This window comes from Mixophyes fleayi, chromosome 2, assembly GCF_038048845.1.
Source record: "Mixophyes fleayi isolate aMixFle1 chromosome 2, aMixFle1.hap1, whole genome shotgun sequence".
Lineage (NCBI taxonomy): Eukaryota > Metazoa > Chordata > Amphibia > Anura > Limnodynastidae > Mixophyes > Mixophyes fleayi.
This window is the reverse complement of record NC_134403.1, coordinates 176,999,462-177,021,705: the sequence shown is the minus strand read 5'-3', so window position 1 is coordinate 177,021,705 and position 22,244 is coordinate 176,999,462. Positions and strand designations below refer to the sequence as shown.

The 22,244-nt window shown below is 37.1% G+C and overlaps 3 protein-coding genes across 4 annotated transcripts in view; 2 read left to right on the top strand and 1 right to left on the bottom strand.

The window, feature by feature from the left end:
- Positions 1 to 12,428, top strand: part of LOC142138385 (merlin-like) — a 72,295-nt gene extending 59,867 nt beyond the window's left edge. Inside the window, exons 12-19 of the mRNA XM_075195026.1 lie at positions 1,028 to 1,150; positions 2,613 to 2,830; positions 4,170 to 4,272; positions 4,645 to 4,760; positions 5,433 to 5,583; positions 6,887 to 7,075; positions 7,683 to 7,744; positions 11,691 to 12,428. Of these exons, the coding sequence (XP_075051127.1) occupies positions 1,028 to 1,150; positions 2,613 to 2,830; positions 4,170 to 4,272; positions 4,645 to 4,760; positions 5,433 to 5,583; positions 6,887 to 7,075; positions 7,683 to 7,718 (936 nt within the window). The 3' untranslated portion in view covers positions 7,719 to 7,744; positions 11,691 to 12,428. The remainder of the gene's footprint in view (positions 1 to 1,027; positions 1,151 to 2,612; positions 2,831 to 4,169; positions 4,273 to 4,644; positions 4,761 to 5,432; positions 5,584 to 6,886; positions 7,076 to 7,682; positions 7,745 to 11,690) is intronic.
- A 1,284-nt stretch (positions 12,429 to 13,712) lies between these two features.
- On the bottom strand, positions 13,713 to 21,021 carry SBDS (SBDS ribosome maturation factor). The gene is made up of 5 exons (XM_075195027.1): positions 20,749 to 21,021; positions 19,211 to 19,340; positions 16,587 to 16,787; positions 15,051 to 15,215; positions 13,713 to 13,913 (listed from the first exon to the last, which is right to left on the bottom strand). The coding sequence occupies exons 1-5, from the start codon at positions 20,874 to 20,876 to the stop codon at positions 13,785 to 13,787; spliced, it is 753 nt and encodes a 250-aa protein (XP_075051128.1). The 5' UTR covers positions 20,877 to 21,021; the 3' UTR covers positions 13,713 to 13,784.
- A 56-nt stretch (positions 21,022 to 21,077) lies between these two features.
- LOC142138382 (S-adenosyl-L-methionine-dependent tRNA 4-demethylwyosine synthase TYW1-like) overlaps positions 21,078 to 22,244 on the top strand; it is a 121,776-nt gene continuing 120,609 nt past the window's right edge. For both annotated transcript variants that reach the window (XM_075195025.1, XM_075195024.1), the window contains exon 1: positions 21,078 to 21,265. In XM_075195025.1, the coding sequence (XP_075051126.1) occupies positions 21,196 to 21,265 (70 nt within the window). In that variant the 5' untranslated portion in view covers positions 21,078 to 21,195. The remainder of the gene's footprint in view (positions 21,266 to 22,244) is intronic.

The window sequence follows — 22,244 nt, the reverse complement described above, 5'->3', positions numbered from 1 at the left end:
GATTAGTATCATCATGATGACTGGTGCCAGCAGCTGCTTGGTGCTGCTGGTCTTCTGTGGACTGATATGAATCCATATCAATGGCACAGAGCAATGTGACTGGAGATTGACAAGAACACTGCTACCCCTCCTGTTTCTTTATTAGCAATGGCACAGAGCAATGTCACTGGAGACTTATAAGAACACTGCCACCCATATTATTACTGTTTCAGCACTGACAATGAGCAATGGCATGTAGACTGACAAGAACACTGCCACTTCTCTTGTTTCTGTATGAGCTAGGGCACAGTACAATGTCACTGGATGCACTTTTAAGAACACTAACAGCCCTCCTCTTTCTCTTTCATTAATCACGCTGCCCTACTGCACTGGAGACTGCCAAGAACCCTGCTACCCCTTCTGTGTCTCTCTGTGAAATGACGCCGGATCTCCGCGGAGGCCGGTATTTATAGAATCCAAAACTTGCGAGATCCGACGTCGCAACAATGATGTTTTGCCTCATTTTCAGTTCCGAGGGATTGCAAAAGTACAGAGCTGGCTCGACTCTATACTCGGATCTGCAATGTTTGGATGGGCTCAGTTTTCAGAAAACCGAGCCCGAGCATCTCTAATTTTTAATATATGGACCTATATTAATACCTTTATCTTATATATGTTTACCCTCTTTTGTTTAGTTTCATACTGATTATAAATATGGAAAATAAATACTAGGAAAGTGTTTGGAAAGTCTTATTGTATGACTACACATTTGAACGATTGATGTAAACCAGGGTGCAGAGCTTAGCAATCTATTTTATACTATATTGGCAATTTGGTCATTTGCTTTCAGTTTGTGCTGATCCTAATTTGGTAAGTAATGCTATTTATAATTTAGATTGTGTTTGCAGATATACAATATAACAAAATCTTAAAATATACTATAAGTCAACATTAGTGGTACTGCATAAACTTGCTGTAATGTTCTTGGGATTGAGTATGAAAGATAAATATGTAATACAATGTTTTACACTATGGAAACATTTATTAGAAAGAACATGATAGACTGGTAATGGAGAAACAGCTCAGAGAAGAGGCAGAAAGAGCTAAAGAGGAGCTAGAGAGAAGACTGTTCCAGTTGGAGGAGGAAGCAAGACAAGCCAACGAGGCTCTCGTAAGTGTGCAAATTCAGTACAACTCAAAGTTCTCCTAGGGGATTTATCATGAATTATTTACTTAAGTACATTGTTGGGAGTGGGGTATTCCTTGAGGTCCTTAAGTGACCTACTGATGGCCAGACTTTCTTTACAGGTCTATAGATGTGTTTAAAATGTTATGCTATTCATACCTGAGTAGCCTCATGATGATTGTATTAGTGTCAAATACGTACAAATAAACCATTTCGATTAAATTAAAAGTTGGAGGACCATTTGAGAATTTGTGCTAAAGTTCAACTTGGAAAAAGAGGAATAAAGCTTCTTTCACTAAAACTTGATTTAGGCATTAGTGGAACGTATAGGCACACATACTTCATAGATAAACCACTACTGTCACAAAACAAAATTTTAGACAAACTAAGATTTTTTTCTCATACCCTCAGTTTAACTTCTATTGCTTATGAAAATTGATTGTGCCTGGAGGGAAATAAAGTGTGTCTCTTAATGTGTCTAAATCAGGCCCTGGTGCTTGGAATATGTTTCCTGATGTCTTTTAGACAATTACTGACTTTTGCCACAAAGATTCATACTACCGACTAGATTCCAAATACCAGACTGCTGCTGGTAACCACATTTTCAACATACTGCATAACCAAAACTGGCTGTATTCAACGACTTGCTAGTCTGTCACAGAACATTGCCACTGAGTAATATATGGTTTAAAAGTCCATGAATAGATTCAGACATATCCATAATGTGTATCATAATATACATTTTTACATGGATGAATGCACACACTCGGAAACATTCCTGTGTTACCATGAATGCAAATTATGATATAGAGATAAGACCAGAGCACAATAAAACATGATAATATACATAGTGGATGCTATTATAAAAAGAAGAATCAAAAAGACAATTTTGAAAGCCAATCATCATCAGCTATTTATATAGCGCCACTAATTCCGCAGCTCTGTATAGAGAACTCACTCACATCAGTATCTTCCCCATTGGAGCTAACAGTCTAAATTCCCTAACACAGAGAGAGAGAGAAAGAGAGAGAGAGAGATTAGGGTCAATTTGATAGCACCCAATTAACCTAACAGTATGTTTTTGGAGTGTGGGAGGAAACCAGAGCACCCAGAGGAATCCCATGCAAACACGGGTAGAACATACAAAATTCACACAGATAAGGCCATAGTCGGGAATCGAACTCATGACCTTAGTGCTGTAAGGCAGAAGTGCTAGCCAGTAAGCCACCTTGTTGCCCAAGGATGTATGTATCCATACAGATCTATACCCCATTCCCCAAAAGTCCGAAAAAGAGACCGTCTCTCCTAAATGCATATGCCAGTTTTGTTCAGGCATTTTTGGTGGCCTATGAGATAAATATGTATTTGAAGAGACTATTGAGTACACAGATTGTCACCTAAGGACATGTGTAGCTTCACAATAATGTGTGTTTTTTTTGGTCTGCAGCTCCGGTCTAATGAAACAGCTGAGTTGATGGCAGAAAAGGTTCAGATTGCAGAGGATGAAGCAAAGCTCTTAGCTCAGGATGCAGTAGAGGCCAGACAAGAGCGGCAGCGCCTGGAGATGGCCGTACTGAAGAGTAAGGATGAGATGCTGATGATGGAGAATAAGATGAGAGAATCTGATATGATCACCATGAAACTACTCAAGGAGTCTGACAGGAGGTGAATGGGTTTTCTGTCTTAAACTTCATAAAAAAGCAATAGTAAATAAGTATAACAACATGGAAAATGTATCACTCCAGGGGGGTAAATTTATCAAGCTGCTGGTTTGAAAAAGTGGAGATGTTGCCTATAGTAACCTGTAGCTGTCATTTTGTAGAATATACTAAATAAATGATAACTACAATCTATAGGCAACATCTCCACCCTTTCAAACCCACAGGTTGATAAATTTACCCTCTGAAGTAGGCAATGTATGTCTCTTCAACCGTTCAGCTGAATCTTTCATAACTCTTGCCATTCATTATACATGGGGCACAAAGTCTTTTCTTAGAATACATTTTAGATAACTGGTTAAGCAACCTCAGTAATTAAAGTGATTAGTTGATCTCCAAATATCACTGCAATTCTCTCTTGGTGAAAAATCACATAAGTCGTTGTCTAAGTATTTGTTTGTGAAAAACAGAAAGGTGTGCATTCATCCATGTAAAGATCCCTAATCTCTTCTTTCTATGCAAGTGACAAAAGGAATGAATGGACAGGACATACTAGTTTTTGAAAAAAAGAGTACAGTAAACTGTCAGCAGTCTGTCTGTGAAATTTTCTTAAAATATAGGTTGATAGCAGTTACTTCCACCATCTTAACATTAAGAAAGATGGAACCTCCTACTGTATATAATGCAAAATGCCATAATCAACATTTGAATAAACACAATCTTATTTAAAAACAATAAATGTTTTGTAAGATTGCCATTTGCATTTTCGGATAATATTCACCATGATAACTTACATTTTTTATTAACTGATCTCCTCAGTCAGAATGCCTTTTTTTTCTAATATATGTGGCATAACTTCTGTATAAAAGTAAAGGTATTATAATATTAATAATTGAAAGCACCTTTTTAATTTGTAATGTAGGCCCCACAACTCAGGCATACCAGCCCCAACACCCTGAGATCTGTGTGACTCTGCGTGCCTGTCTAATGTGTGTCCATACAGCCTGGCCATAGCAGTGCATCTAATGCCCTCTGCACCACAGTACTTGTGTGCTAACCAAGATCTGAGCAGCACACATTTTGTGTGTGCACGCTCTGATATGCTTCATTTAGAAGTGACATTGGTCCAAGGCTGCAATTCTCGTTGAAGCTGCCATATATATTGTGCTATTTTGCAGTACTCATAGGAGATGGCAGAGGAAGCAGAGTCTGAATCAGCATGGATGGCAACTACATGGGGCCCTGCTGGGCCCCCACAGCTTCTAGGCCCCATTGCAATTGCTTCTCTGTAGTTATGCCATGGACAAAACATGTCAAATCACATTGCTAGTCTGATTTATTGACAGAGCTAAGGAAGCTGAGCTTTTAGAACAGGACCTGAACAAAGCCAGAGAAGCTGAGCGGATAGCAAAACAAAGGCTCCTAGAACTGGGCACTATTTGCCATCCCGTGAGTAGACATTGTCATATGCTTTTATAACTTCCACAACAGGGTGGGATTCTGGGTGAGCTGGGTGCAAAGCTACTCTAAAGAGAAATGTGGGTAAAGCAGTGGAAATACATTATTTTCTTCAATACAAAATCGAAAAAAAAATCAAAGTCAAATAGTTTTTTGCTAAAAGACACCATGGATTACGGTCTGGCTATATGTGAATTTACTTTGTTATATCCAGAACAGTTCCTGATTCTAGATAAACCAGACAGTATAACATTGGGAAAAATGGTTTGTTGTAAACTCCCATTTTCAATGTAATGACAGTGACCATATTTAATTATGTTCTATAGCTAGCATTAAGATCATATTAACCTTATTTTGTTTTAGCCGTCAACAAAAATTCTTCTACAGAATTCTATAGAAGGAGGATCTGATAATAAAATGTTACGCCAGGAGGTAGATACAGATTACAAGAGGTTATCACTGGAGATTGAAAAAGAAAAGTAAGGACTCAATTGTGTATTTTGTTAAAAGTTGAAAAAAAAGGCCAATAGAAAGCATTCCAGAATATAATAATATTTTTTGACTAGGTATCGTTAAATAATTTTTATGTACATCAACGTGCGACACTTGCTACCGCCATACAATTAACAGACAACAATGCAACATTCTGCTTTTCTTTGGGAAGTACCCAAAATATTGTATCACACTACAGTATAACATTATATAGCAACATCAGGTATGCAATACAATTATTGCTTTTAATTATTGCACTACAGACAGGCATTTTTACATCCTTGGTAGGTACAGGAAAATATAATTTCTAGATACACAGGGAATGGGCACTGGTCCTCATTTTCCTTGTTTTGATTTTGCAGAAATCTGACATTTCAATTAGGTACGATGTGCTACAGAATGCCGCCGGTGCAGTCTGTAAAAGCACTCTGCGCGGTGATGTATTTCAGCTAATTTTTCCTCGCACCCCATAGATGCACAGGAAAATGAGCAGAGATGTCCGGTGGCACATCACTCCTAATTTAATACCCCACTTAGTGAATCAACACTTGATTAAGTCTAAAAGTAAACTGTCAGTTTAATGATATTTTGTTTGTCAGTACTTTTTTTCCACTGGGAACACAGAAACAAATTGTACCTTCTGACTTTGCTCTCTGCAGGATGGAATACCTTGAAAAAAGTAAACAACTAGAAAATCAACTAAAACAGCTCAAATTAGAAATTCAGACCCTAAAACAGGAGGATCGAAAACTGAGTGTGTTCCCCCTGTGGAATAATAATCTCAGATCAAATTATAATTTGCATGGAAGTGTAAGTGCATTTTAATCCTATAAAGGCAATCCCGTGTAAATTATATATGTATATATGTATATTTAACACATTATCAGGGTTCAATAGTTACTTTGGGTAAGCAAAACCTTTGTCATACAGATTAACACGTATTTACAAGTTGCATGTTAAGTAATGGCTATATTTTTTTAGAACTGAAATTTGTCAATTATTATAACTAGAAGCGATATTAAATTATAAGCACATTACTCATATAACAACATACTGTCTTGGCTTCGAGTATATATGCTTTTGACCATTACATACCATCTATCTAAATGAAATCAAAGTTTATTTGTGAAAATCCAATAAACTTGATAAGAGTCTGAACAGTTAAAAAAGGAATAGTCAAATATTGACAAATGTAAGTTGGTAGAGGCCTATCCCAAATAACTGTAAGATATGGAATTCTTCAAAGGGTCTCCTAATTTATGCCACCACAACTATTACCATATATTTTTTTTCATGTGTCCTGTAAAGTATTGCTACAAGAAGTATTCTTGTCCTATTTAAAGTTCACACATAAAATAACAATATAATATAAGTAGATTCCTGTCAGGCCATGTAGCATCCTGTCTCCTAATTACTGTTGTATATTTCAGACTACCTTCTATTAGTGTAAACAAGAACCAGACACTAACCTTATTGTGTACTAGCCAGTCACAGTTGATAGAACATAAAACAGCTGCGAGAACAGATATTATTTGGTTTAGTAGTGCTTAAGATCCTTTGTTAATAACATACCAAGTGGCTAATTTTGACAAATATAGTTGCGGCTCGGCAAATGACAATAGAGCTGCACACGCTACTATATTACTGGCAGATCACCACATTTCACCATGTAGCCATCAATCCTCCATATCGACATGTCCCCCATCAATTCTCCATATAATCTTATCCTCACCGTATAACCATTGCCCCGATCAATCCTCCATATTGTCATCTCCTTCTTCAATCCCTTATATCATTATGCCCTTATACAGTATGTATAATATATATATATATATATATATATGTATATACAGTATATATATATATATATATATATATATATATATATATATGTATGTATATGTATGTATTGGTTGTATGATAAAGACTGACATAGCTTTTCAATATTCAAATGTAACCTAATTTAAAACTAGTACAACTAGCACATGACTCATTTTATGACATTATTATATTAGGGTGATATAAACCTAAACATTGTGTAGGCTTTTCATAATCTTAGACATGATAAATTTTATTGTGTGAATATTTCTGTAAATATTTTTTTTTTTTCAAGAACCCCTTTTTGGTGCAGTCATATCAGAAAGAGCCAACAAGTCCTGATTACATGCCTCCTGTGTACCCGGTGGGTACTGTTCGAAGCTGTCCAGATCCAGACCGGGGTCATTATACTACTCCTATAAGGACAGTACATACATTACCTAGCTACATTACTGGCAGAGAAGCCAAGCAGAGTGCTAGGAAGGTAAATACTATCATCCTTCTTATGTAGTTACTGCCTTTCATATGTAGCATTTACTAAAACAATTGCTAGGCAAGGACAATAAAGAGCTCAGGCTCACTTGGAATAATTCATTAATGGATGGGCACCAATAGGTACTACATATATTTTATAGAAAGTAACCAGATTTACTTTGTGGAACTGGACTTCCTTACACATATAAAGCCGAGAGTAGAGTGCAGTCCTTTTTCATGTAAAGCTATTCATACAAGTGGATGGAGTTTGCTTAATAAATGCATACATACTGCTAGATGGCACAGATAAGCACATTAGGCAAATTGACCATTGACAATTCATACCAAATAGTTCTCTTAAGGTTATGGCATATCAACACAAATTGAATTTATATACAAACTGAATAAATAACAAATACATTACTGGTAGGTTAAGTATAGTGTGTGTGGTAGAGAATTTAGACTGTCAGCTACACTAGGACAAAGTGTTGCAACTGTAATATGTCAACACTATATACATGTTAATAATAATAATAATAATAATAATAATAATAATAATAATAATAATACTATATAACATGTAGTTAATCTAATAACTGATACATTGTATCTTCTAGGTTGAGAAATGTGAATTAGACATCATATACATTTAAGGATAGCAGGGACCATTTCTGGACTGGTAAGTACTTTCACTATTTTTGCCAGACAATGCCAACAAATGTTTGTTAAATTTGTTAAAACCTTTTTTTTTTGTTTGTTTGTAGTGAACAATAGGGAGAAAAATTAGTACTCAGTTGAGAAAGCAAAAAAGTATCTAATTCAAGAGCAAATCTGAGGTATTTAACTTAAATAAAACTAAAGTTTGAATACAATTCAATAATGTTTCTTATGAAAATGATACTCAGTATCAACATGCTGCTCTGTAGATATGAATGAGCCTATCTTCAAGAGAAATTTCAGCTGCTTCAACACAAAAACTCAATACAATAGTATAGTGTGATAGGATGGACCACTTATACAACCCTGTCTGTTGTTGCTGGGAACCGGCTGGGCTTACTTTGCTAACGTTCCCTTTCGTTATCCCAAATGCGCCCTCTAACCACAGTAAGAGGGGCTTACAAACGCTGTCGTCATTTTGCCCGTTGCAGAGTCGGACACATGTTGGGCAAAAGCCGCCTGTAAAGACAATGTCTTTATGGCCATTTGCTGAGTTATATGCATCTCATACAGGCACATATGCATACACACAACCAGGTCATAAGCACAAGAAAAGTTTAATATAATATAGCAGATAAAATTCTCCTCGCATATGAATGAAAGTAGCAAAGAAAATAATTATTTTTAAAGTACACCCACAAGCTCCTATAATATATGCACAATGAAAGAGCACTTATCAGCTTCAGAGGAGAATTCGCAATCAGTATTGATCAGTTGGTAGGTCATCACCAATGTGAATTTGCACCTGCCCTCCAGCAGGTGCACAAGATACCAGTCAGGAGCTGTATCTCTGTGCTGGTCTTTCTCAGATGCATTTGTGTGAAAACGCCCTTACTGTACTTGACCTCTTCCCTAACTCGTTCCCCCTCTCCAATGATAAGGAGGCACAAAGGCCTGCAACTCTGCATATTTGCATATATGTGCGTTCTCTTTGTGTGCATGCACAGTGTACATTTTTGTAATTTACACTCCATAAATGTGTATAGCCCCAAATCCGCCCTTACTCAGACCCTCAACCTAATGAAAAATAGATCAATGAACATTTGGACTCTACTAGCCGGAATTTGATGTGCTTTCCTGACAGTATTGTTCCTGGGTCCAACCAGAAAAATGAAAGTGGACAGTTGGAGATGCATACAGAATTTCGAGAAGCCTATTTTAATGCTAGGGTATTCTATTTTAGGAGGGGCAAGTGGGCCTTATAGGGGTAATTTTTATGAGGAATTTGATAGTGGTGTTTAAAATTCCAAAAGGGAAACACCTGGGGGTAAATGTATTAAGCTCCGGGTTCTTCAACACCCGCGAGTTGGGCGTCTTCAGCGCTTAAATTTAAAGCGGCGCTGTCTTTTAAAGGGAAGTTTCCCTTTACAAGGCAGCGCCGCTTTAAATTTAAGCGCTGAAGACGCCCAACTCGCGGGTGTTGAAGAACCCGGAGCTTAATACATTTACCCCCTGGTATGCAAAATTATAATTAATTACTTTTCGTTTTTAAAGAGAAAATTTTGATAAAACATTAAAAAGTTATAGGGGCTACAAAATCCCAATATTTGTGTTTCATAGCCTTTTAAAGTATACTTTGATGATCAATTTATATAAAAAAAGACACATTAACTCCTCTGCCTCAGGTTGATAATGCTTATTGAACACAGAATATTTTCATTTTGAAACTCTGAGTCAGTGTGTGTATCATGGCTGGGTGAACTGACATGGAACGACCCATAATGCACAGCAAAAAAGTTGTTTTCTGTATGTTCATTTTTTTTCTGTAAATTAAAGGCGTATTTCAAGCCATTACTCACTTTGAGCGTCAGTTGTCTAGTTATATTTGATGGGGTCTATAACCCTATGCCCAGTATATAAAATGACTGATGGTGTGAATGGATCAATACGAGGTATGTCTATTAAATAACGAGACTGATTAAATAACTCACCTTTATTTATTGGTATTACAAATTTAATGTTTGTCCCCTTCAATATACTCCCCATTTACACTAATACATCGCCTTGTTTTCCACTGGTCGAAGGCATGGAGCAAATTAATTTCTGACACTTGTTTCAACATATCTGATGTTTTCTTCTTTACAGCATCAACTGACTCAAAATGTGTCCCTTTAAGCACTGATTTAACTTTTGGGAAAAGATAAAAATCGCAAGGTGCTAAATCGGGCGAATATGGAGAATCTTCAAGTGTAGTAGTAATGTGTTTGTCGGGCACAAAGTGCTGTGTGAGCAGGTGCATTGTCCTGGTGAAGAAAGAAACCATTTTTCCACAGTTGCGGCTGTTTTTTTCTGACTCACTCTCAGCTTTTGCAAAACTTCCTTATAATGCTGATTAACTGTTGTGCCTTCTGGAACCCATTCTTCCAAAATTACATCCTTGATATCGAAAAAAACCAATGAACATTGCTTTGAATTTTGACTTACTTTGACAAGCTTTTTTCATTCTTAATGATGACTGTGTTTTCCAGTGCACTGATGGTCGTTTGGTTTCAGCATCGTACTGGAAGATCCAGGTCTCATCACAAGTGATTACTTTATGAATTTGAGGTTTGGGTCTGTCTCAAGTTGCTGCAGAATGTCAATATAACATTCCTTGTGTTCTTTTTGCTGTGGTGTGAGAACCCTTGGGACCATCTTTGCACAAACTTTCGTCATGTTAAGATCCTCACGCAAAATTTTCCATACAGTGTCTTTGCCAATGTTCACGGACTCAGCTGTCATTCGAACACTGAGTCGGCGGTCTTTTTGAACAATCTGACTGATTTTTCTACATTTCCTTCGGTTCTTGAAGGGCAAGGTCGTACAGGGCGTTCATCATCTTCGACATTCTCACGTCCCTCGCTAAATCTTTTGTGCCACTCAAACACACGCGCACGAGTCAGGCAGTCATTCCCATAGGCCGTAGTAAGCATTTGAAAACATTCTGTTGGTGTTTTGTGCAATTTTACTAAAAATTTCAAATTGACACGTTGTTCAACTTTAAACTTAGCATTTTTTTTCAGCACTCTACAGAAAACACAACCAAACTAAATGGCGACTCACAATCAGTTGAACGGCATAGTGTTGCAGTTTGTTATGCAGGTTCAAGGTTACTATGTATGTAGTTATAACTGGTTTTGACTGCTTTGCTTACTAGGTGGAATCACAGTCTCATTATTTAATAGACATGCCTTGTATATCTGTCCTAGGTTAATATAGTAGGATTGATTGAATAAGGCAAGCTAATGATAACAAAAATAAAAAAAGAGGGATATTATTCCACCTGAAAATTACAAATTAATGAATTAGGAGGAAGATGAACCTTAGTTGTAAAACATACCAATCTGAGATAAAGTCACCGTAGTTGTATGAAGATAAATGTCAGAAAAAAACGAATGAATTGTAGGTGTCTTTTGGGTGGGCTTTGCAATTCCCATACAAATGTTAAGCAATAGTAGGTAATTAGGGCATAACCATCTTTACCTTCTGTTTTATATTATTTATTTGTATCATGACACCTTAATGTGCACTGCTAAACAGTATGTTGACACTTTATATAGGACAATAACAATTCAGTTAATGCATAAAAATCGCACCTTCACAAAACTGAACCGATGCCTAACCCCAAAACATATGGAGTGGGGATCTTGACAAAATGATTACACTGCATCCCCAATGTCCTCATGGCTCACAATGTATTTGTTAGACTCAAAATTAGAACAGTGGAATCAGAAACCAAAGCGTGAGGAATCACCCATCATTAAAAAAAAATTAAAATGTCTGAATAAAACCTGTATTTATTAAATCCTACTTATTTCCTTTTATATATACAATTATAGTGTATTTCCATTAACTAGATGGAAAATATGTCTATTAGAAGAAGTGAACCAATAAAATCTAATAATTTAATAAAATGTCTTTTATTTCAGGGGAGTTTTCTCACCACCAACTTGCAGGGGTAATTTTTTTTTTAATGAAGAGTAATACAATTTTGTCCTATGAACAAGAAGGTGAAATCCAAGGACAAGGAAGATCATAGTGTTTGTCTTACCCTGAACTTGTATATAGAGCCCTATTGCCATAATTCTGTACCACTGTGAATATAATTTCCATAATGCATGTTTTTTTTTATGCTGAATATCATTTATACAAAAAGCCACATCTTGATACACATCCAGAGGAAGCAGATAACACGCATGCTTGCAAGCCTTCCATAAATGTGACTGCAGTGTCTCCACCTATGTAGACTGAACTCAGCCTATGTTCATGCCTCATTTGGGTCACCTTTACATACAATGTTCCTGGTGATCGAGTTACCTGCTTAATAATTATAAAACAAACCAACATTATAAAGTATGTTTAATTTATTTATGCAAAAGATTAAAATAAGCTTTACTGTATAATTTACACTGTTGTAAAAAGCAAAATGTATTAATCCCTCAATGTTCTTTATGTACTTGATTTCATTTGTCCACTTCTACTTACTTGATATGAAAACCTATTACTTTATTACAATGTCACACACTTAAGAACACAAGTTTGCCTTACATATTGGCTCCATGTGTGGCTATTTCTTTGTTATTGATCCCAAATGACCAGTGGTTCTGATCAAAATGTGCATATAACTCTGATTTTGATATGGGAATACTAAAAATGCAGACAGCCAATCACTGTGTGAGGTTATTTGCCAACCGTTCTGATTCGACCACATGTGATCTTATCATTGGAACCCTACCCGATCTGTCCAGTTTGTCACTTAGACAGATCATAAATCAGGATTAACATGAAGATCTGTTAAGAATGGGTAGCATTAATACTACATGATAATAGCAGGCATGTCTAGTTTTCCATTTTAATAACGTTATAGTTCTGTTTTTTTTCTTCTTTTTTTCAAAGGCATCTCACTTTCGATCAGGTTTCATTATTAGTTGCTAAAAAAACCCATGAATTAGTTACACTTATAATCAAAATTAAGAAAGCGTTTTCCAGTGAAATAAAGTGACGTTAATGGAACAAAACAAAACAAAACAAAACAAAAAACAAAACACAAAAAAATGGTAATACTTGTCCTTCATTTTCACTAGATGTTCTCAGTCAGGAACACAGAACAAAGAACACATTTGACTTACAAAGGACGAATAGCAAAGCTTGTATTATCTGGGGTTGCTGAGTCAGTCATTTAATACCAGACACTGAAATACACATGCTGCATTGCAATGGACTCAAATGTATGATGCCAAAGGGAGCAAGTGTTAATGAATGGAATGGCTGATGTGATCAGACAAGAATATTAGTGCATGCCAGTGTCTTAGCCCTAATTCTGAGGGAAAGTCTACCTCACAAGTGTCCCACTAAAGCACCCTTTACTTGTGCCTGCATTCTTCTGGTGGCTATTACACATCCAATTTAAATAATGCTCACTTTTGTGACAAAATATTTTCACAAAAAATATATTTGATATTTTTGTCAATAACTTAAATGAAAATATAGTGATATTATACAGTGCATATTAATAACACATTTCTAAATACCTTATATCCTGGTGAATTCTGATAAAAGCGCAACTTTGTCTATAATATTTGGTAGAAAAAAAATATTTTAGACAATCAGGATTTCCTTGTGTAGTGTCATGACAATTTGAAAAGGATTTCTCTTAGCTTTAAAGAATAGTTAGTCAATGAATTGCATTGCACCAGTTTTGTTAAAAAGGCAGTCTATTATATGTAATACTGTAGTTCTTGAAGACTAAAGAGGCAAATTGATGTAAAACAACAGTTGCTAGAAACTGTAAAATATTAATTTAGTTATTTGATTTTGTCACATAATTTGCAAAATATTATACATTTTATTTCATTTCTCCACACACTGAGGCCCGTGTCTTCATACGGCGGTTTGGATGTGGAGACAATCTTACAAAATAATGGTTGTCAACACAAAGGCCGACAGCGAAATAGGGGTTAAAACAAAAAAGCTTTTTTAATAAGAAGCTTGTCTAGTAGGAACAAATGATGCTGTCAGTGTTCTCATTCTAGCTTCTCATCTCCTTCTTCCACATCCTTCAAGCTGAGCACTTCCAGGGTGCCTTTTCCTTTGGTCTCACAACGGATCACCTCATCAATCTCTCGGAAGCAGCCGGGATCAATCAAGCACACCTAATAATAGAGGGTGCAAAGAAACAGATCTTCTCATTGCAAGATAGTAACACAGATTAGGGGGTAAATGTATGAATCTCCGGATTCTTCATCTCCGGCGCTTAAATTTAAAGCGGCGCTGCATTGTAAAGGGAAGTTTCCCTTTACAATGCAGCGCCGCTTTAAATTTAAGCGCTGAAGAGGCTGAACACGCCGGAGATGAAGATTCCAGAGATTCATACATTTACCCCTAGGTATGAGAAGGTTCCAATGAACACAGTGATATAATTCTGTGTAATTTCACCTTAAACAAAAATATTGCAGGATAGACTTATGTGCGTCCAAGCAGGACTAATGATAGCATATACAGAGTAGTAAGTTAATAATTAAACAACAAACAAATATAACCATCTTATCTCAGAAACAGTATAGTACACTCATCTTATGTAAACAAGCTTCTTGCACCATAATAAAACAAAAACATAAATCACCTGACCCAATGTTGGCATTATTCAGACTTTATTTTGCAGTTCCATTCCACAAAACCAGAGACTAATAGGTCAGGGTGTGCTCAAATATAATTTTGACAGTCAATGCTTTAAATGAGTTACTGTCTCCTAGAAATGTGAATGGGACATTATGAAAAGTGGTGCAGAAAAAAGGTGGTATTGCCCATGTAACCGGTTGCTATGAGCAACACCTTTCCTTTTGACCAGTTTTTATAAATATCCTCAAAAATGTTAAAGGCAGACGTAAATGTTGATCTCACTAAAAGTTTATCCTCAGCATATTTCAGTGTTTATATTGAGCATATCAGATTTAGTTAATCCAATCCAGCAGGTCTAAAAATATGGACATAGATGTTCAAATGGATGGATAAAAGGGACAGCTTGTGACACACAAGTTTGGTCCAAACACGAATGACCGATTGTGTGCAATGCTACAATTTGTGGCTAATAACTGTATAAGCACTTGTGTGGCCATCTTAAGCTGTACATATAAAATCAATATCATCAATCACAAAATAAGTCTTTAATTTTACTCTTACAATTTTCTCTTGTCTTCTATTGCTATATCACAAGTAGTTGAAGCTGTTGGCCTGAGAATAATTAAATAATTAAATCTGTTTAGTTAAGTCAGTAAAATGAATTAACTTACAATCTCCAGCTCCTGATCAAAATCCTCACTCTCTACGAGTTTGATCAATGGTTTCAGTTTTTCCTTCAATCTCTTCCCATCTTTGGCAGGTAGGATAAAACGCAGCCTCATTTGAGCACGCTCAATCTGCATGGTTTCCTTAAGTTGCCTAATAACCTCCAGTGCCTGGAAAAGTGAGATATAGATAATAATCCTCAGTAACTACTACAGCATTCATGTTTGTGTGCATTTATCATATCCAACATTGCTCAATAGCGTTTAAAAAGGAAGCTGAAACTTTGGGACAAGCAGGTTCTGTCTATTTTTTGCATTTGGAGCCCTGAAAGCCAAAGTTACACAGGGAATATCTTAATATTTCTACAACAATCCTTTGGTGTTAAAAGTGGTATGTAGAAAGGCGAGAGCAGAAAACACCATTAGATCGTTTTGAACCAAACAGCACAAGAGAGCCACAATAAGTAATGACAGAAGCACTGGAAAAATTGTTAAAGGAAGACACATGTGCCAGGTTTTTGTCTTGTGTGTTTTAAACCCCCGAGGAGATTCTTTGGGAAGCTTTCCCAAACAAACACAGTGTTTTAGGCAGTAGGAAAAGCCGGTGTAAGGGTCCCTGGGGTTATGAATGGAGAAAGAGGGCAGGCTCCATTCATTAGGCCCATTTTGGTTCTTTCAACCAGCTAGCTAGTTTCTGACTAATCAAGAGTTGCACTTGTAAGGTGCTGTTAAAATGCTGGCTGCTCAGTCTCTCATTACTTGGGGAACAGGTCAGAGACCTACTAAGAAACACTTCAATGTGTTACCTGTAAGTCCTGTTTTTGTTTTCACCAGGCTCTGCAAGAATAATGGCAAATGGGAACACTATTACTAAGTAATCAATACAATAAAACACCCACTTATGTGGAGTGGGTGTACTTCAGCGGTTTGGGTTTAGGCTCAGGCTCCATCTTACTGACCAACATGAGGCTGCTACACTGCCTGAAGTGTATTACAGTGCCTTTCTCCTAAACGGGGATTGCTTTTTTGCTGCAATCCCGAGCTTATGCGGCTGCTTCCTTGTGCATTTTGCGGATGCAGCGTGCGCACATGCGCAGAAGCCGCTTCCCTCAAGCCAAGGTGCAATTTTCAAATCTTCAATATATCACACCAATGCTGCTCTCGAAGGGAGCGGAGCGGCGATTTCTTGGTTGCCAACCTCACCACAGCTCACACCTCAGTGGAGGGAAGAAATCCAGGTATGCCAAATACTACAGAAAAACCCCCCAAAAAAAAACTTCTCTCTAGCAGACCTGTTTAGAGAGAAAGGTGTGCAGGAAGGGGAAAGCTGGCTTATATAATCACTGAGGGCAGCATTTTTGTTTGACTTAGCTAAACGAAACAGAAGCAAACCCATAGTAAGACTGTCATGGAGGAGTGAGGAGGAAAACTAGCTATCATCATCATTTATTTATACAGCGCCACTAATTCCACAGCGCTGCTATGATCTCATTGAACAAATGGGAAAATACATGACATGACTGCTCAGATGTTTTAACTTACTTGTTGTTTTGTACTCTTTGTAGCTTTCACTGAATAGTGGATATCTTTCATAGCTCTTTCAATGAGGTTTACAGTATATGGCCTTTTTGTCTCTGGATTTACACACTTCTCTGCCACAATAGTTGCAATATCACGAAACATTTGTTCTAGCTGTGTACTCCGTTCTTTTTCAGACACCTGCAGCTCCCCCTTTGACAAAATCTGTGTTGCAAACAAAAATATAACAGTTTTAACATGTTTACAGAAACATATGCCACCGTCACCAAATTATATGGCATGTAAAATAACATAATTAAAACACAATCTAACATAGACCATGAAAGGTTTCTGTGACCATTGTAATGTACCAACGTTTGTTAATACCTAGACTGAGTCTCACGTTTGTCATTTTTCTGAAGATATACATATTTATAAGCAGTAATGGTAGATTTGCAAAGGTCACAATAAAAATTCTGTGACTGCCTTGCTCTCAGCCTTTTTTGCCATTATGATGCTAGGAGTCTTTGCTCTCCATACACACTATGGGTAAACCTATGTATCTGAACACAGTATGCCCTCTACCTACACGACAGAATGAAACCATCAGCAAAGTCATAAGCATATATTTCAGGTGATGATATATATATATATATATATATATATATATATATATATATATATATATATATATATATATATTACAAAATGTTATAGATTATTTAAGTTACCTCTGAACAAGATATCATGGAGGAGCAAGGGGAGAACCATTCATTGGGTGAGGTAGGTTAAAGTATTCTTGAGCATATGTCCCTCACTATTGGAGAGCTACAAACACAATACAATCTGTAAATATAAATACTGTCACATTTTGGAGGAGTCTCTATTTATCCTATGCTTCAAAATGTGCAAATATTACTCAGGTAAGGCACAAGATAACAAGTTAATCCTCATAGATATCTAAAATTTGCACCCTATATAAATATTACCCGGTTCCTGCATATAACTGATAAAACATGAGGTTTGAGGTTTATATTGTTGGTACATTTTATTATAGTTAAGATTTCTGTAGGAACAAACATGAAGAGTGCCCACTTAAATGCTCAGTCACTTCATTTTGTGTTCGTACAAATGATGATGTCTATAGTTCTGGAAAGATTTTAGTTTTATAATTCTAAATATAATACTTGGTTTCTGGTGTATATTAATTGTGCATTTGGTTAACATTCCATTTGAAATTACGCTTTGTTTTCATTAAAATAATATGGTCCCTCTCTAACACCACCCTTTATAATGTCACTGAAACTTACCACCATTCATAGTCTACACAAAATTTGCATTCAAATGTTTTAATTCCATTATTCACAATATTTAATGCCACCCTTTCCATACATACCCAACATATTAAAATTATACAGACACATACCAGTGTTCACCCCAGCATCTATTTCCCGGGTGCTCCACCCGGCTGTTTACACTTGCCACTCGGCACTTGGAGCCCAAAGGAGTCCTATTATAATAGGATAGACCATTGTTTTTTCTATTAGAACTGGCACTGTGTGTGCACTACAGCCGGTAGTGTGTGTTAGAGCACTGACCACTAGTCTGACCAGCCCTGGCAGGTGTGGGCAATAACCTCCAACATTTTTCAGTACTACAACTGCCTCCACCTGGCTACTGCTAAATGCCATCCGGCTGGCAAAATTTTCTGGGGAGAACACTGCATACCTTATGTGTTTGTCATTGTGTTATTAGATACAATCATTAATTTTACACTCCCAGATGGTGCTACTGTTTTAATACTAATCTTTAAATCAGAACAGCAGGCAGCAAATGCATATTACTCACATTCAACCATTACCATTTCGGCATTTGTACCAACAGACATTACCCATACGTGTAAGTGGCCAGTAGAGAGAGGGCAAAAAAAAAATGTGTGAAACAGCAGATAAAGAGTAGCACATCGGTAATGCAGTAATTATGAAGGTAAACAGGCAGGAACCCTAACAACTGTGGTTTATTTGTTCACTTGCAAACAATTTGAGGTGTCACAACAGGTCTAACTGACATACTATGCTTTACCATTTAAGCTTTTTTGTACTGTATTAGCAACACTCTACACATGTTTTAAGAAAGATGTCAATGATAATGTAATTATTAACTACATCCCATCTCCCCTTCACTATTAGTTCAGTGAAAGCCCCTTCTTTGGGACTCCTGCTATGTGCAAAATCTAACTTCCTTGAGCAACCCACTAAACGGATTTACCAGGCGGGAATGTCTGAAGATCCAGTACAAGTCATCAAACTTTTCATAATACACCATCCCAATGCCATGGATAAGGCTTCACATGAGCTCCAAAAAGAGTAATCCTGCAGGTTTGTCCAAGTGGAGCAAAAACTATCTGTGTGGAGTTTGTATGTTCTCCCTGTGATTGCAAAGGTTTCCTCCTGGTGCTCTGGTTTCTTCTTAGTCTTCTCTACGCATGTGTGTTAAGGAGGTAGACAATGTAGACTGCAAGCTCCATTAGCGCAGAAACAGAATACTTAATCATTTATTATATCCAAGTAAATCTCTGTTTAACATGGTGGCACTATATAAAGAAGTGATAATATTTTCTGCAATCTAGCATGTATCTCTCTTAGTACCTGTTTGCAGATTTCTGTCTGATCTTCTGTCCCAAATGCTTTGAGAAGATCCTCTTTCTTAGCAACCTGGCCTTTAGACACATTCATGAATACAGAGTGAGTCTGTAACACTTCATCAAGATCTTTCTCACTGCAAACAAAGATGGAAATCACATTAAATAATTGTCATAAGAAGTTGCTTTGCATGACAATGACCAAATTGTCATTAAAGATATTTATATTTCCTGCAACACTGTGCTCATATTCCACACCAGATTCATTATATAAGTGATTATCTCTATTAGTGCTTCTAATACTATTTTATATTCCAAAACATTTTCAATGAGGGTGCTCTCCCAGAACAATGGTCATGGTTATTAAGAAAAGAGAGAAGGAAAGGGGTTTTGTTGCTGGAGGCAGAGGCAGTCTCAATCCATGCTATGAAAAGAAAAATTAACTTAAAATAATATATTTGATTGTAGTCTTTAAAAAAATATTAGTGCCAGACACTTGTTCTTCTTAAACAAAAAATTAAGTTTAAAAAAAAAAAAAGTGAACAAAAGTATTAGAAATTAATTGAAATTTACATAAAACAGAGGGAAGGAAAGTGATCTATCATAGAGCGGAAATTTAACATTGAGGCATAACGCAGAAAAATATTCACACAAAATATCATTGAAGTTTTCCTGGAAGATTATAAACCCTACAATTAAATAAAATGAATGGGAAACATACCATAAAATCTAAATCGAGTATTTAGAAGTGTACTAATCAAATATTAAGGATCACTGTGAGCTGTATATCATCATCACTATTTATTTATATAGTGCAACTAATTCCGCAGCGTACAGAGAACTCACTCACATCAGTTCCTGCCCCATTGGAGCTTACAGTCTAAATTCCCTAACACACACACAGACACAGGCAGACAGACACAGGCAGACTAGGGTGAATTTGTTAGCAGCCAATTAACCTACCAGTATGTTTTTGGAGTGTGGGAGAAAACCGGCACACCCGGAGGAAACCCACGCAAACACGGGGAGAACATGCAAACTCCACACAGATAAGGCCATGGTTGGGAATTGAACTCATGACCTCAGTGCTGTAAGGCAGAAGTGCTAACCACTGTGTCACTGTGCTGCCCAAACATCCATTCACATTCTTTTCTGCTGTAACTGCTGATGACATTAGGAAATGTAAAAATGAACACTGGTCACATATTTGTCATATGTATAACAATATTGTCCAACAACTTCAACGTATGGCTCTCAGCTGCTGCAGTGAAACATGTCTCTGCATGCCCTGTCCACCCATAATCCATCTACTGTGGCACTAACAAGCAGAACCAATAGAGCTGTAGAGCCACAGATGGGTGCAGAGCTTTGAGGACCACTGTGAGCTCAGGGGGCACAAGATGCCCTTCTAACACGTGACTCCATGTTTGCGTTTCTAGTCTCGCTGTCACACTGCATGCCACGCCCACACCAAGGTAATGGCGTCATGTGTTCAGTCTGTACAATTCATCACCCTGATATAGTGACCGAGCACCACATACTTACGTCCCGCTTCGCCAACTCATAACCTTATTCTTGTAGCAGGCAATTTCAAACCTCTTGCCTCCCTTCTTCATCCGTACGACAGCCACATTAGTGAGGCGGATCTGGTTGGTGGGGGTGAAGATGGACATGTTTGGTGACCCCGCTCTCCTCTCCACTAAACTGTAGCTTTAACCCGTGCGCAGTCTGAGGCCCTAATAAACCGAAGACTCAGTAACAGCGTGCAAGATCCACGCGCACCCACCGATCAGCGCATGCGCATAATTAATGTTTACTGGCGGAGAGATCGCCTGTTACGTCTTGAAACGTATTTAATAAAGTTGATTTTGAAAAAAAAAAAAAAAAAAAAATTGTACGTGTAGAAGCAAATATGGCGCCCCCCAGTGTGGCATGACTGTGGGAGCTTGTTTGTAGGTTGGTGTGTCTGTGGTTGGAGGTGTTTAGTTAGAGATGGAGTGGATATCTCCGATATCGTTGCTGCTACTTCCAGTGGCTCTTGTGATCGCTCAGCATGAAGAGGGTATGTACAAGAACACGAGGCCTTGATTGTCAATCATGTCTACCTGTGTATACATACGGCAGTAAGAGTGCTGTACCTGTAATAAGGCCCCTTTTGCGCATTAAGTCGGAAAGTGTTTTAAAGCTACTAATTTTCTTGATTGATTTCTTTAAACTAGTGGTGTTTGCGTTGTTGAGCTATTTAGCAAAGTTTAAATAATTATAATTTTTGTACATAAGTCATTTAAAAGTCACAACTTTTATTGTGCTCTATTGAAGAAGTGTAATTTCAGTTACTGCCTCCTACAGCAAAATGACTAGGCACCCCTACCTGAGTAAAAATTAAGTTTAGTGTCCCAAGTTATTACAACACTCTGGACCAAATTGATCATTTGAGTTCTGTTACACCATAGAGCCTATTTATCAATCACATTTTTATTAGAATCCCCCTTAAATAGCAGTTAACTGCATTGGGGATATCTGCTGCTGTTCCTGTTTCTTTGAATGCAAAAGCAGTGCACATAGGTTTCTGCTATTTTACACCATTGAACAAGTTTTGAAAATCAAATATTTGAATCCTATGGGGGAGAGCATTGTGGTAGAGGATTCTTTGGATTCATGACCGCAACTTACCTGTTCTCCCCTCCAGTCACTATAGCAAAGGTGGCCACTTTGTGTTAGCTACCAAAGAGGAATAAAATGAATTGTGTTTAAAATGTGGTTCATAATAAATATGTCCCCTAAGTGTCATGTTTAATATTAGACATTTATCTTTGTTTCTAGAAACCTTTTTTCCCCCTAGGCCCAAAGCGACACTTGTTAATTATTATGGGTTCCAGTCTGGTCAGCACTGCCTGTGCTTTCCATTCAGATCACACATCGGGCAGTGAGTTTGAGCTGAGACTTGAATTGGGAAATTTAAAATCAACTTGTACCGAGCTAATATGTGATCTGATTAAAATGTGCTGGGAGAACTGCCCAGAGTCTCTTCCATATATTTA

Bases quoted from the DNA above. Each gene is read 5' to 3' on its own strand.
- SBDS (XM_075195027.1), bottom strand. From the start codon at position 20,876: ATGTCCATCTTCACCCCCACCAACCAGATCCGCCTCACTAATGTGGCT. The intron at 19,341-20,748 runs GTAAGTATGTGG...CTTTGTTTGCAG, and splicing joins ATGAGTTGGCGAAGCGGGAC to TGAGAAAGATCTTGATGAAG. The intron at 15,216-16,586 runs GTAAGTTAAAAC...TCACTTTTCCAG, and splicing joins CAAAGAGTACAAAACAACAA to GCACTGGAGGTTATTAGGCA.